A 15,107-nucleotide genomic window follows, 5' to 3' on the forward strand; every position below is an offset into this window, starting at 1 on the left:
AATCAATCCAGTGGACACAGTGACAGAAATTTGGGTCTAAATTTTTAAAAAAAGACAAAACCAACAAGTTCTGGACTGCCCTGGATTTCTATCTCCTTCTGGAGTTACCAGTTTCCAGAGAGAAGTGTTGAGGCAGAGGGGAACTGAACTGATCCTGCAGCTCAGGAATCTGCTTCTCTGCCTCATGTTGAGATTAGTGCACACTTAGGTCAGATGTGAACTACCTTAAGAGGATAAGGAAAAGCAGAGGAAATTACATTTCCACATATGACAACCAGCTGTATGAGAATAGTTTCACCAAAGCAATGGCTTGCTCCTGAGCCCTAGGGAAGGAAAGGAAAGCACTGTCCAGGGAAACGAGTCCCCAGTGCACGTCAGGCTCACCGTGGTGATGGCGTTGGGCTTGGCCCCGTGCTGCAGCAGGACGTTGATGATGTGAGTGTGGCCTTGCTGAGCAGCCTGGTGAAGAGGGGTGTACCCATTCTGGGATCCATGGTGGTGACAGCAAAGGCAAACAAAGAACAAGAACCGATCATTAGATCAGACATCTCACTTCGCTTCCTTCTGCTCCTTTTGAGGCATTTCAAACAGAAATTATGACACCAATCGACCCAAAAATAATAAACCTTCCGTAATAATAATTCTCCTTCCCCAGACTAATGAAAACATAAACGAAGGTAATTGTTGGATAATTTCTCTCACAACAAAAGAAATCTATGACAAGACATTTCTCCCTCATTTTCTAAATCAGAGGAAGGAACAATGAGGAGCAGCAAAGTTAAAGGGGCATGTTGAGGGCATAGAATCATAGCCGAGGCAGAGAACATTCATCTTTTTCTCACATCCCAGTTTTCAACAGAGGGCCCAAGATTTGCCTTTAAAATGTCTGAGTCAATTTAAAAAACACATCATTTTTAACAGCAGTGATTAAAGTCTATTTGCGTTTTAAAAGACTAACAACATATACCTGTTACAAATGTCAATCAGTTTTACCTTCACTTGGCCTCCAAAAGGCTGGACCAAGCTGTAATTACAGTTAAAACTTGTACACAGTGTCTGCCTTAATAAACATGCTCAGTTCAAGATACTCATCCGCTCCAGTGGTTTGTTCTCGTGTCACACAATACAGAAACCTAACCAAAGTGTGCTTAAGCTGGCTGATCTGAGATGGTATTGTGTAAGTCCAGTCAGGCAACTCATTTACAAAATTATTTGCAATTGGCTTTGAAAGCAGGCAGAGAAGAAGCTGGAAGAAAACCCGGGGTTGATCTCACTCTACAGTTACATAAAGCCTGGGGCAGGCTCTGAAAACGTGCTCTGAGCGTTATCTCTGCTGCAAACACACAGATGCCGGTACCGCTTTGCACTGCTAATTAGAGGTGAAAGTTCAGAACTGTTACAGCTCTTACACTGACAGTATGAGTGCATGGACTGCTAAGAGCTGCTGCTTGCTGTAGGTTCTAGTGGAAAGCAGATTCACTGCCTTTACTTGGACGGTGTAGTCCCTCAAAAATAGAATTCCTGTGTTCCCTGCACAAAGCACCGTGCAGGCTTTCTCTGTGAAAGCTCAAGCTGCAATGGGGGTTATTCACTTTTTAACATGCCTATCCTGGATCCAGGGTTTAGTCTTTAAATGGAGTCCACAACAGCAGCTGGCACATTGCCAGTATTTTTAGTGGTCCCTAGGTGTGACATTTTGGAGAACTGCTTCCTTATACAAACTTGCTGACTATAATAAAACTATTCTAAATAAGTAAAATACCTGGGTGAATGGAATCCTAATCTGTCCCAGTGGCCTTTTAAACACAAAGAGAGACCTTATGCTGAAGACACAACTTTGTCCCTTGAGTTAGCCTCCAAATACCTCAGCTGAATGTCTTGGCAGCTATAGTTTGGATCCCGCTAGTGTCTGCTTTATTAATTCTCATCAGCTGTTTTTCTAGCAGTGTTGCCTGTCCTTTTGGAATCCCTGAGTTTTGCCCATTGATTTTGGGTGATCCCACGAGGGAAGGACCAGAATCTTTTATTTATTTACTTGGCTGTTTCTTACTATACTGAGCTGTGACCACAGTGACCAAATCACATTACTTTGGGAAATGAATCATCCCATAGGTCCCAGCTGGGGACAGGGGAGCTAAGCAGGGGGACCAGCAGACTACAAGTCAGGGATTTTGATGGGATTTTAAGAATACTATCAGTGGCCTGCTTCCTGTTGGTCCCAAGACATCCAGCTTGAAGGAGTAGCAGCAATTGCCTGAAGTCAGCTTTAACCAAGCTGGAGCCCTACAGTTCCTGAGACAGCCTTCTCCTCCTGATAACAGTGATGTGATGATTTCTGGGATGCAATATCCTGTTGCTGCCATCAGTGTCTCTCTGTATTCTCAGAAGACACAGGGCTCTTGCTACAAAGTGCATCCTATTCAGCTGGTGTACCCACCAGTTTATCCCTGGAGAAACTGTTGAAGTTGGTGGCCTTTGTTCAGATTTTGGCTACAGGTAGTCAGGCCCATTTCAGTGTATCTGGTCAGATTTCGGCACAGCCAGATTCCCCTCAGAAAAACCCAAACTCTCCTTGAGTAAACCACATTCTTTTACCACAGCTGCTTCCTCTCCCAGAGTCATCCCACCCACACACTGAACAGCAGTAACTCTTCCCACTCTTCTCTCAGCATATTGGAGAGAACCTGGCATCACCCTCGAAGTGTCTGAACTGTTACTTGCTAGTTTGGCAGCACAGTGGTATTACAGTGGAGTAAACCATGTGGAAAGGAGATCAGGAACAAACTTTCATTTGCTAGTTTGCAAGTAATAAGAAAAAGAAAAACCCATGAAATTGATTGTCTGTGTCATTTTTTCACACACATAGAGTCATCTGGCTTTTCTTTCCTGAACACCACACCATGAGATGGAGCAAACAGAGGGCATTCCACTACAGCTACTGTGTGTTGCCACCTCCCATGCCATGGTTAGAGTTCCCAAGGGAAAAGAGTATGTATATCATGTAGGAGTGCTGGGTTACCATGTTCAGAATAAAGAACTAAAGCAAAGCAATGGAAAATTCTTTACCTTTGTTTTAGCATTGACATTTGCTCCGTGCTTGAGGAGAAAATTCACCATTTTGATGTTTCCATAGTGACAGGCCACAATTAAAGGTGTATAACCAAGCTACAGGAGGAGAACAAAGAAGTAAAACTGCAAGCTCAGTGGAACATTCCTTGGACGAGGGTAGCGCCCTTTGGCCTGCTGGAGACAGCAGCCACTCCGTGATTTACCTTTGTCTGAGCATCCTGGTTTGCACCGTGTTTGGTGAGTATTTCAGCTACATTCACTTTATCCTCTTGAGCTGCAAGGTGTAAGGATGTCAGTCCAGCCTGGAGATGGAATATAACAAATAAGTAAATAAACAGATAGAAGTAAGAATAAAACCCTACTTTATGTAAGGAAAAAATCTAGACTTTGCCACTTCCTCATCTTTAAAACATGATCAGATCCTAACTATAGCTTCTGAGTATGGGTGGTGTTTTTAAACGAGTAGAGTCAATGTCGCTCCTGTTCCAGCTGACAAACAGGTCCAAAACAATTACATCACCATAACCAGAGAGGAAAACTTCCAGGCATGAATGCTCAAGATTTCCTACAATAACGTAATTTGGTAAGCTGAGAAGCCCATTAATAAAATGCGCTTCCCACTCCTCAGACAGAAAGGGGAACCTTGAAAACTGCAGCCAGATGAAGACATTAACTCCAGAAATAGATGCCATTCAAATGCCAGGGAAAGGGATGCAGCCTTTAACTGACAGCACACTGTGATCATGTGCAGTGCTTTCCCGAGAACAAAATTTGCATAAGAAATGAAAATCACCTTGTTTCTATCAGCAGAACATATTAACTCCACACAAGGAGATACCTGAGCCTTCTATTCTAACTTGTATGAGCAAAAGCTGCAGACTTTTCACCTGCATAAATCAGATTCGCATTTATCCCTGGATAAACCCAGTGACCCATGAAGATTTACAGTAATGGTTTGGCCTTTTTTTGATGATCTTGTTTTCTGTAAAAAAAGTTGTCATGCACAGTCATTACAAAAAAATGGAAAGGTCTTCCATAGAATTTTTCTTAGTCTACTCCAGTAATACAGTTGTTTTCTTATTTGCCAGAGAATGTGAATTTCTACATTTATGACTAAAGGATAAAGACATGAGGAAAAGAGGTGAGAGCACTGAATTCTTTCAGACTGGAGCTCTCAGGTTTCTGGTACAGGTTGTTAATCCCACCCACGGACACAAACGTTGCCTCTTACTGGATACCCCCACCCACAACACTTTGTTTCCAATTGTGAGTTACCTTCGTTGCCACGTGGATGTTGGATCCTTTCTCCAAAAGCAAAGTTACCATGTCCGTGTGACCTTCCTGGGAGGCCAGATGGAGTGGGGTGACTCCCTGCTTGGTCAGAATGTTGGTCTCAGCCCCGTAGCTCAGCAGAGTGGTAGCTATCTGCATCTGGTTTTTCTTGGCAGCGATATGCAGAGGGGTGTATCCATTCTGACACCAGCCACGAAAAAGAAGGAAAATAAAGTTACTACAACAGCAATGTAAGCCTAAGAAGTCAGGCATCATAAAACAGTATTATTTGTTACGCCTGCTATTAGAGACAAGAGTTCATTAAATTTTCAAAGCCAGACATGTCCCATGTGGGCCTGCTGTTGTGTTGCTTTGTCCGTCTGTTATTCTCACAGCCTAAACCAGAACAAAGCCAGCCCTCACCAGGGTGGGCAGGACTGTTCCACTGATACCTTCAGATTATTCTGAGATCAACACCCACATTCTGTACAACCTATGTTGCAAATAATCCCTTTTGAGTGCCGAGTGACATTCCCTGTGATGAGTGAGGGGTGCACACCCTTCATCACATGCTTTTTCAGAGCATGTGGGTAGAGATGTGTTTGCATATGGAATTTTGATACATGTATCAGTCATAGGCTGGAAACAGCAATAGGGTGGAATGTTTTTGTGATTGAATTAATCATTTAAGCACAGAAGAATGGCATTTTCTGGCAATAAGACAACTTCCTAATTGCTTCATAACATCTTTGTGTTATAAAGTGACCAGGAAATTGCTGAAAATTGATCAAAATTTGATTTTTGAGGCAAAAATGCCAGGTGCCAGCACACAGGTTCTGTGGAGAGTGCTTGTTTGGGTTGGTCTGTTGTTGTTTTGTTGGGTATTTTTAAGTGGGAATTTCCCAAACTATCCTGCTTTCCATGCACTGCCATGGAAACCACATTCCCAGTACAATCCCTGAGCATTTCCTGAAAGTCTGTAGATCTGCAGCCTTGCACAGGGCAGGACACTCTGGTATTGCACCCATCTGATCACCATTTTTCCCTTTTAGTAGCTTTTGCTTTACACAGCAATAGCACAACACCACTCCTAACCCTGGAATGATTTGTGTGCATGATCAGAATACACATTTCTAAAGTCATTGCTAATATTACATAACAGTGAGGTGACTTCCAGCTGCAACCAAAGCTCTGACGGGGCTGGGTCCTCTCAGGGCTCCACAGTGTCCCCTCAGAGCTCCCCTCACCTGCACAGTGATAACACCACTCCAAACCCCGGAATAAAATTTCTAATGTCATTGCTAACATTGCACAACAGTAAAGTGACTTCACTGTGAAGTGACTTTAGCTGTGACTAAAGCTCCAGTGGGACTGCGTCCCCTCCGTGTGGGGGCTCTCCTCAGGGCTGCCCTCACCGAAGCAGCGATACCCCGACACCGCAGCTAAAGCTGAAATGGATTCCCCTGTGCTCGTTCCCCTGGTCAGAATATCCATTCCTCCCGCCACTGCTGACGCCGCTCACTAATGACTCGACCTGCGGCCGTGCGGGGCCGTGCCGGGGCCGTGCCGGGGCCGGGCCGCTGCCCAGGCTCCCCCCGGGCGGGCGGGCTCACCTTGGCCGTGGCGTGAGGCGAGGCGCCCTTCTCCAGCAGCAGCAGCGCCACCTTCTGGTTGTCGTAGTGCGCCGCCACGTGCAGCGGGGTGAGGCCGTTCTGAAAGGGCGGGCACGGCGTTAGCGCCTCGGCGATGGGCGGGACACCGCGGGGAGCGGGGTTAGGGACACCGGGCTGCGGCGGGACACCGCGGGGAGCGGGGTTAGAGGCACCGGGCTGGGCCGGGACACCGCGGGGAGCGGGGTTAGGGACACCGGGCTGCGGCGGGACACCGCGGGGAGCGGGGTTAGGGACACCGGGCTGGGCCGGGACACCGCGGGGAGCGGGGTTAGGGCTACCGGGCTGCGGCGGGTGCAGGGGTCCGGGGGCTGCAAGGGACAGCGGAGACGGGGGCGAGCAGCGGGGGTGGACAGCAAGGCATGGCAAGGAGCTGGCTGTTAGTGGGGAGAAGCAGCGCACCAGACGAACCAGGGTGGCAGCCACAGGCTTTCATCACGTCACATCAGGGGAAACCCGGGCTGTGCCCCTGCGTTTCTCCGCTGGGAATTTAGGCAGCTTGATGGAACCGGTGCTGCCGGAGCCACAGACACACACCTGCCCTCAGAGCAGCCATGTACCCTCCTGCCACGGAGCCAAACTCAACATGCTGGGTAGCAGCACTCTGCCATCACCCATGGGAGACACGCCCCCGACAAAGCCACAGCCAGCATGCTAAAGCAGCTGCAGCCTTCTTGGGGTGCCCATTTCACACAGTTCCTCCTTAAGGAAGAATCCAACACACTTCTGACTTTCCTCCCCAGCAGTACCTTGCCAGCAGAATCAGGACAGGCACGACGCTGCAGCAGGAGCTTTGCCACTTCCAGGCTCCCGTATTTGGCTGCCACATGCAGCGGTGTGAATCCCTTCTGAAAAATTCCAGGAGATAAAATACAGGTGTGTGTGTTAAAGGTCATGCTGACATCTCTTGTTTAAGAACTGTGTCAAGCACTTCCTCTTCAACCTCAGAATCGATAGTGAACCTAGAAAAAGCAGCCTCTCTTGAAAGCACTTTGAGAAGCACGAAATACAAGAAAATACTTTCCCTTTTATTATTGCTCCCTATTTATGTGCTCTCAGGCTGGCAGACATTTTATCGGATACAGACTGTACTAGCAACACTCACTGCGTGGGGGCAATGAAGGTACTTCTTCAAATTTGCACCCTAAAGCAGCTGCACCTTTTTTGGTTGCATGATGACAGCTTTACAAGTATTTCCTGCATCAGTCGTTGCCAGTAACAAAACACCAATTAAATTCATAGGAAAAAACCTCCAAACTCAAATTCCTTCATCCAGTAGGGTTTGGTGAAAAATTGTTTGTACTTGGATTTGTGTATTCGTACAGTCACAAAGTTCTACTGAAGCTTAAAAAAGCCCTTCTCTTTGCCTGTTTTCATTAAAAAATTGGTAAGGAGAGCTCATGGATGTATAACAGTAGGTGGCAGCCTGCACTGCTGCCTGACTAATTTTGGAAAGCTGCAATGACCTATTTGCCCGGCACAGAAGTGATGTTTAATGTTTATTATCATTATCATTTGGTTCCATTAATCCCACCTCAGAAAGAGTTTATTTTGGGTAATCTCAAACATTTTCAGTTCTCAAATCACAGGTCCATAAAAATATTATCTAGTGGGCTCCATCTTCTCCTATGCATAATTATAGAATGTTCCTGCAACACTAATTGCCATCAAGCAATATGGGAAATTAGGAAAGTATTTAGTGTATTTTTAGCCATTCTAATGTGATTTAACAGCTGGATAAAAGGAGAACAGCAAGCCCTCCCAGTAATCCATGGATCATAATTTGAAAATTGCTGGTTTAGTCTTTTAAACCCTAGAAGACATGTCATTGTTCATAAACATGTTTTAAGCTCCAGCTGTAAAACCAAGGGTACTTTTATAAATAGTGAAAATTACGTGATTCTCACTTATCAAATGCTTTAAATTTGGAGAAGATATCTTGGTATATAATTCTCTTCACAGCTATCTTCTCTTTTACATATTCATCTCTCTGTTAGGAATCTATTGGTACCATTTTTGGATAAACACCCCACTAGTGATTCTGGAGAACATTTCTTTTATAATCCCAGACAAAATGGCCTGTTGTGTCACATGACACCTCATTTTAGAACCACTGAAAATAGATCCAGCATTCGATGTGACTTGGCAGATGCTGACTTCTGTTTTAGGAACATTCCTTTCAGCTAGCACAGGGCAGAATTATTTTGCTATTGAAGTGAATAAGGTATTGAAGAATAAAAGGAGGTCTGTTTGTAAAAACTGTGTCATTGCCATCCCCTTTACTTTTTTGGAAATTCTGCCCAAAAAAGCTGTGCCTACAAGACAAAGGGAAAGGGAGAAACAAGGACATTTAAAACCTGTTGGGACCATGTATTTATCAAGATCTGCATTTGGCTTCAGGGGCTACCAAACCCAATTTTAGATGACAGCAAAGTAAGTTGGAATTTGATTAACTTGTGACACATTACTCCAGTCTGCTCGATTGTTGCTGATTAAACAAGAACACAACAAAAGGCCCAAACTACTTCAATTTCTCAGTGTGAAAGCACACTCGTCACCAAACAGACGTGCTCCCGTGCCCTGGCACAGGACGTGAAGGGTTTTGCCTTACCTTGGTGGACATGGAGTGCGAGGCGCCCGCCTCGAGGAGCACGGAGGCGACGTCGAGCTGCCCCTCGCGGGCAGAGATGTGCAGCGGGGTGTAGCCGTTGGTGGTGGCGGCGTCAGGGTGGGCCATGTGCTGCAGCAGCAGCTGCACGATCTCCGTCTTGCCCAGGCGAGAGGCGATGTGCAGCGGGGTCTGTTCTTCCTACAACTCAAATCGAGTGGGTCGTTAGCGCCATGGGGCCACCCTGGGCACAGCATCCTCCCCGCTCCCCACAGACCTCCCTATGCACTTGTCTTGCAGGGTCATAGGAAGTATAACAGAAAACACAGTAATGGGGGAGAGGAAGGGGGTGAGTGATCCTTCAGCCAGAGTTTTAAGAGAAAAAAAAACCAACCCTTGTCAGCAGAACACCTACCCTGGCTCGGGCATCAACCAGGGCCCCGTTCCTCAGGAGGCAGCGAACCACTTCCACCTGCCCAGCACGTGCTGCCATGTGCAATGCAGTTTCTCCACGCTGCAGGAAAGCAAAAGCATTTCAGTGTCCTAAACTTCCATGAAGAAAGATCTTCACCAGTGTCAGTCCCACCTGTGACAACTGGGCTGAGACCCATCCTTCTGCCATCTGAGACTGTGGTTCAGCCCAGGGCGGGTGTGAGTACGTGTCCCTGCACCTGGGAATGCCTCGGTTTGCCAGCTGGCCAATCCCAGACAAACAGAGCCTCAACCGCTGAGAGACAGAATGAAAATCCTGGCTTAGGAAAATTCTGTCAGCTACACTTGCCCTGGTCACAGATGTCCCTCAGTTTCCTATGTAACACGGCAGCAGTGCGTGTGCTGCACAGTGAGAGTACACTGAGCCTGTCTCTCTCTAGGGATTGTGTGGCACAGGAGCCTCAAGATGGAAGGGAATATTTTTCCAGATGGTCCCTTCCTGCACACTGTGTGGAGCTGGCAGCATAAAGAGGCCTTGCAATGGCTGAGCACAACTCAGCCAGTGCACAAAACGTGTAAAATCTATACTCAGCAGTGTGGCTCTGCCTCCAGGCTGAGGAATCAATCTTGTTTCAAGCCTTTTGTAGCTCCCAGAATTTGAAGAATATGAAATTTTGGAAAGCTGACTGAAGTGATATGGAATTTCAGATCAGAAATATTCAAAGCATTTACTTTTTGTATAGGTTTTCAAAGAAACACTGAAAATGAGGATTTCTTGAGGACAGCATTCCTAGTTTAATTGGGCTCTGTCCTTTGAGTGCAGTGTCCCAAACTGGACTGAAACGGTCCCTGTGCTGCTCACCAGCATCTGGTACATCAGGTCCTGGGACAGCTCCACAATGAGGAGCTCTATTCATCTTTTATACCACGATGACACAGCAGGAGCCCTCATTTCTTTGTGTCAGTTGTTCATATTTGTTACAGCAGAGGTGGAGAATATTCTGTTGTAAGGCCTTTCTCCCCTTGACTATCAATTAAACTGCAACTGCCAAAATGAACATTCTAGTCAAGAGGTTTTACATTGGAATGGGAAATCATGTCCTCTTGTCTGCATGTAGGGAAAGAAGCAGCCTTAGCCTGACTGCTAATAGGACTTTAAATTACACCAAACCCTCTTCACCCGGAGTTGACTTAGCTTGAATTTTAAAATTATCATTGTATTACCAGCTGCTATTAGTAGGTATGCAACAACAAAATCCCACAGCCCTAGCTACAAATCTTAATAATTCCATCTATATATAAAGTTTATTACCTGAAGAATGAGCTGTTTAGTAAGTGAAAAACACACTAAAGATCAAATTTCTGCAATGACCTTTTTGTGCTTGAATTAGCAAAGCAATTTAGGTTTTGGAAACAGTAATTCAACAGGGAACCTCAGCTTACCAAGTGAAAGCCAAGACACCTGTGTAGCAGAAATTGTAAAGTGTTAAACTTCGCACACAAATGCCTGGTAACACAATATTTTTAACTGCTTCCACAAGAATTTTGTGTTGGTTTTTTATTATCAATAAAGTTCTTATATAAAGATAGCTTCCACAACAAAGTATGAGAAGTCTGTTTTAATGATCCACATAAACAATTTGGCATGCTAATGATTTCACTGGGTTCCATGTAAGATTTTTCTAGCTGAGAAAAATTAATGAGTCCATTGTACCAGGATTACTAAATTTTTGTCATTTTCGTTGTTGAGAACACTTACCTATAACCTCATGTACTGAAAAAAAGCTGCTTTCCAAGTACAGGTGGTCCTAAGTTGAATATTTGTTTATACTGACGAATTCAAACAGTAAAATATCTTATGAAATACATCTCAGAAAATGATCATGTTGTTTTTGTTATTTTTTGTTGTAACTAGGCTGTTGGTATACAAACACTGATTTCTATGGTAAGTCAGGTTCTGCATTTTGTGTTACATCCCAAAGGTCACATTTTCCAGATTTAATCACCAGTTCCTGGAATTTCCTGTCCAAGAGGAACATCTTGAGTTTCTCAGTTTTGCTTTTTGTTTAGTTGTTGGGGTTCAAGCATTTTATGCTCTTTCACTGACACGAATGACACAATTTCATGGCAGCCAATGAAGTTATGCAGGGAGAAATTAGAGCCATTTGGACTTGAATTTCATCCTTCAGAACAGAACCACAGACTTTGTAGGATTTGGCTTATAATCCATTTTGGGTGGTTTTGGTGAGCTTTCTCTCTTTCTAAGGAAAACTTTACCTACTCGAGCATTGTTGCAGAACCCAAGAAATCAGAGATAGCTTATGACACATGCAGCCATCACTTTCCCCTCTTCACTAAAAGTGCTGCAGTAATTTGCCCTAAAATGCACCGAAGTATGGTAAAAATGTGACCTTAGGTTGAGCTACACGGTAACCACAGACGTTCCCTGGGTCCTGACAGATGGTTCTGGGGAAAGCCATACTCACAATGTTAGTGACATCGGGAGAGGCTCCGTTCTGCAGCAGAAGGAGGACTATGTTCAAGTGGCCCATAAATGCAGCCACGTGTATTGGTGTGAGGCCCGACTGCGAAACAAAGCAAGAGCAGTTTTACTCCTCTGCACGGCTGGAGGGGGGGCTTCTTCGTTTAAATAAAACATAGGCAAAGTGAGGCATCACAGGAGAGACAGAAAGAAGGAAGCGACAAAGGAGAGAGAGAGAGAAGGAATGTTTCTGCTGGACATGAAACGTTTTGCTACCTCTGTTATAGCCTGGATTGAGGCCCCATATTTCACCAGGAGTTCCATGACTTTGATGCGATTTTTCTTGCAGGCAATGTGCAGTGGAGTAAAACCATTCTGTGCAAAAGACAGTGATGTTAGTTAGAAACATGCAGCTACACTTCCCACACAGCTCCATGCTGGCCCACTGGGAGCACAAGGGTTAGACTACCACAAGCAACCCTTCTCTAAGCACAGCAGGTTATAAACTACAGATATCTCCCACTATCTGAGGCACAACAAAGCAGTGCTGCTGCTTTCCTCCCAGGCAGGGGAGAGAAAGGGAACCTCTGCCTCCACTCTCCATGTACAGAGCCGCCCATCCTGACTGCTGACTCTCTGTGCATGTGCCTCCTGAGGCTGCACACAGGTCTGTGAGGAACACTCCCTGTGCTTCCCAAGACGGCCTAACACAAGGGAAATCTAAGATGTTACAGTGAACACTTAAAACATTTTATAAAGCATTTCCTATATCTCTCTAGGAGAATCGTGGAAACACGGAGGGTTTGGGTGGAAAAGCTCATCCAGTTCCACCTCCTGCCATGGGCAGGGACACCTTCCACTATCCCTGGCTGCTCCAAGCCCTGTCCAGCCTGGCCTTGGACACTTCCAGGGATGGGGCAGCCACAGCTTCTCTGGGCAACCTGTGCCAGGGCCTCACCCTCTCACAGGGAAGAATTTTAGTATCCACACTAAATCTACTCTCTTTCAGTTTGAAGCAACTTAAACTGAGAAAGAGAGAAGAAGCAAGTACTTCTTCCAGATTCCACCTTAATCTGTATTTTTTCTTGAAATCTAAGGATCTCTGTGTATTTATTTTTTATATTTATACATCAACCTAAGGTGTAATATCCATGTTTGTGTGTGTGTGTACGTTCTGAGGTACCTTACATAAAGAACCACCCCTTCAGCTGTGGTGTCATGATAATCTGATTAATGCAGTTAATGCAGGTTAAGTGTGTGTCTGAAGCTGAACAAAGACGTTACTCACTGCACATGAACATTTTAGTCAGAAGCACAGGTAACACTTTTAGATAATGTTGAAAAATTGCTACATTTTCTAATGAAGAGCATCAGTATTGCCAAACAATCAACCAGCAGTAACCAGAACCCAGCAGTGAAATCTTAGTTTATGGGAAGAGATAATCATGTGACAATTATTCTACAGGCTGCTTCTGTTAAAGGAAATGTTAATTACTAGTTCATTTGGAGGTGCTTTAAAGCATATACACATTGAAAAGCTGAGAACTCACATAGTGCTTGTATCCCCAAAGCATTTTGCAAACATTAACAATTATTTTTTAATGTAGCTGAAAATGAATTCTTTTAAATATTTATTCCATCATTGAACTCTGCTGAATATTATTACTGTTTCTCCAATTTCTAAAGAAAGGATCAAAACCATTTGATATTTTACCTCCCACACAACATCCCTCATTATATTTCATAGGGAGCTTTACTGTTTCAGAATTTTTCATATTCTTCACTGAATTTCACCACCTCAGTTGATTTAATTTTGCTACTTCTATTTAAGTGAGGAACAGTTCAACGGGGGAGAGGAGAAGGCAGAAAAAATGTATCACTAACAGAAATTATGAGCTTCATTTAATATATTAAACACTATCAACAAGCCAAAGGCGACAAGTCCCTGATGGGAGAGAGAGAAAATGAGGGGGGGAGGGGAGAGAAAACCAGTTCGGTGGGAAGAGAAGCAGAGAGGCAGCAGCCCGAGGGTGTTCTCCTTTTGTTTCACATGTTTCACACGGAGGGAGGCATGGAGGGAGGGGGACAGAGGATACATGTCTGGTCATGGAAGGAAAGAAAGAAGATGCAGGGGGCATGTGTGGGTAGCTGAGGAAAGCGCAGCTAGAGATAATCTGAACACTGGCAAGAAAAACAAGCAAGGATGGGAACAGTGTCAAAAAGATTGACCAAGTGAGCATGGCACTGAGAAAAACAAAGCAAGAGAAGTGTAAGAGGAGGAAGCAAAAGGGGCTATGGGATTTGGGGGTATGGAAAGGCCAAGAAAAATGAGAGGGCAGAAGAAAATGGTGTCAGCTCCAAGGAAGTAAAGGACAGGGAGAGCCTGCACTAAAACCACAGTGGGTCCTGCTGTGGGCAGGCAGCTGGGGAGGGCACCCCAAGTGCCCTGCAGTGGGGGCTCTGTGCAGGCCCCAGTGCAGCCAGCACTGGCAGAACTCCAGCCATGCAGGAGTGTCTCAAGTGTTCACGGGCTCTCTCTCCCTGACAGAGTGCAATATACTGGTACATGAACTCACAGCCAGATAACAGTTCCTAGTAGAGAAAATTGTAATCTGGCCTGGCTTTGGATACATTAAAGGCTCAAAATGTTTCCAGAGTCAAATGTGATGTTTTTCTCCTTGTTGGGGACAATGGTTTGATCAGTAAGTAAAAGGAATCATACCTGCTGTCCTGTAAGCATAAGAACTGTTTTTTGAAAAGAAAGAAAAATGGCATCTGATAGAGGAAAATGCCATAATTTGATAAATGCAGAACTATTAGTTTTTTACTATGTTTTACCCACATCATTTAACTTACTAATTCAGTGGAAAGCCCAGAAGTTATTTGCGTACTGTATCACCCAGTATGGAAAACGGAACCATTAATTCAGTAAAACACCAATGCATCCATCAACATCAGCCAGAGCCAGCTCAGGTTTTAGGGACTCTGCAGAGCTTCCAGCCCTGACCCTACAGCCTCTTGCCATGGGGTGTGCTCCGTGACCAGGCCTAAGGATACAAGGCACAGCACTGGTAACAGCAGCTGTGACACCCCATGGCTCCTGCACTGCCTGAGGCTGTGGAGTTGGCTGACAGCTCACTCAGCTGTCCTGGTTGGTTACACGACCCAAGAGGGACAAGGTTTACCAGGGCGCGGGCGTTGGGGTTGGCTCTCTTGTCCAGCAGCAGTTTGGTGACGCGGTAGTGGCCGCAGTGAGCGGCCACGTGCAGGGCAGTCAGGTAGTCCAGCGTCACGTCGTCCACAGGAGCCTTGTGCTGCAGCAGGTGCTTGACACATTCCACGTGGTCCCCCTGGGCCGCCATGTGGAGCGGGGAGAGCCCATTCTGTGACAGAGAACAGAACAGCAGCTTCCAGTAACCCCGCTTCAACTGTGGCACGTACAAGAAGGACATTCGTTGTTGTGAGGTGCTGCGCAGAGGGCTCTGCTGTTACACAAGTATCTTCCCCTCATTTCCAAAGGGACAGAATTCATAGGAAATGTAGGAATTTTAGATGTATGTTTTCCAGATGTGAG

The 15,107-nt window shown here is 45.3% G+C and overlaps 1 protein-coding gene across 16 annotated transcripts in view; it reads right to left on the reverse strand.

The window, feature by feature from the left end:
* ANK2 (ankyrin 2) overlaps positions 1–15,107 on the reverse strand; it is a 277,794-nt gene that overhangs the window by 65,269 nt on the left and 197,418 nt on the right. For 15 of the 16 annotated variants that reach the window (XM_063415409.1, XM_063415411.1, XM_063415413.1 and 12 more), the window contains 11 exons: positions 14,719–14,916; positions 11,810–11,908; positions 11,538–11,636; positions 9,035–9,133; positions 8,623–8,820; positions 6,761–6,859; positions 5,955–6,053; positions 4,345–4,542; positions 3,273–3,371; positions 3,067–3,165; positions 385–483 (listed from right to left, as the gene is read on the reverse strand). In XM_063415409.1, the coding sequence (XP_063271479.1) occupies positions 385–483; positions 3,067–3,165; positions 3,273–3,371; positions 4,345–4,542; positions 5,955–6,053; positions 6,761–6,859; positions 8,623–8,820; positions 9,035–9,133; positions 11,538–11,636; positions 11,810–11,908; positions 14,719–14,916 (1,386 nt within the window). The remainder of the gene's footprint in view (positions 1–384; positions 484–3,066; positions 3,166–3,272; positions 3,372–4,344; positions 4,543–5,954; positions 6,054–6,760; positions 6,860–8,622; positions 8,821–9,034; positions 9,134–11,537; positions 11,637–11,809; positions 11,909–14,718; positions 14,917–15,107) is intronic. The other variant, XM_063415410.1, reaches the window with a different exon arrangement.

Source organism: Prinia subflava, chromosome 18 (assembly GCF_021018805.1).
Source record: "Prinia subflava isolate CZ2003 ecotype Zambia chromosome 18, Cam_Psub_1.2, whole genome shotgun sequence".
NCBI lineage: Eukaryota > Metazoa > Chordata > Aves > Passeriformes > Cisticolidae > Prinia > Prinia subflava.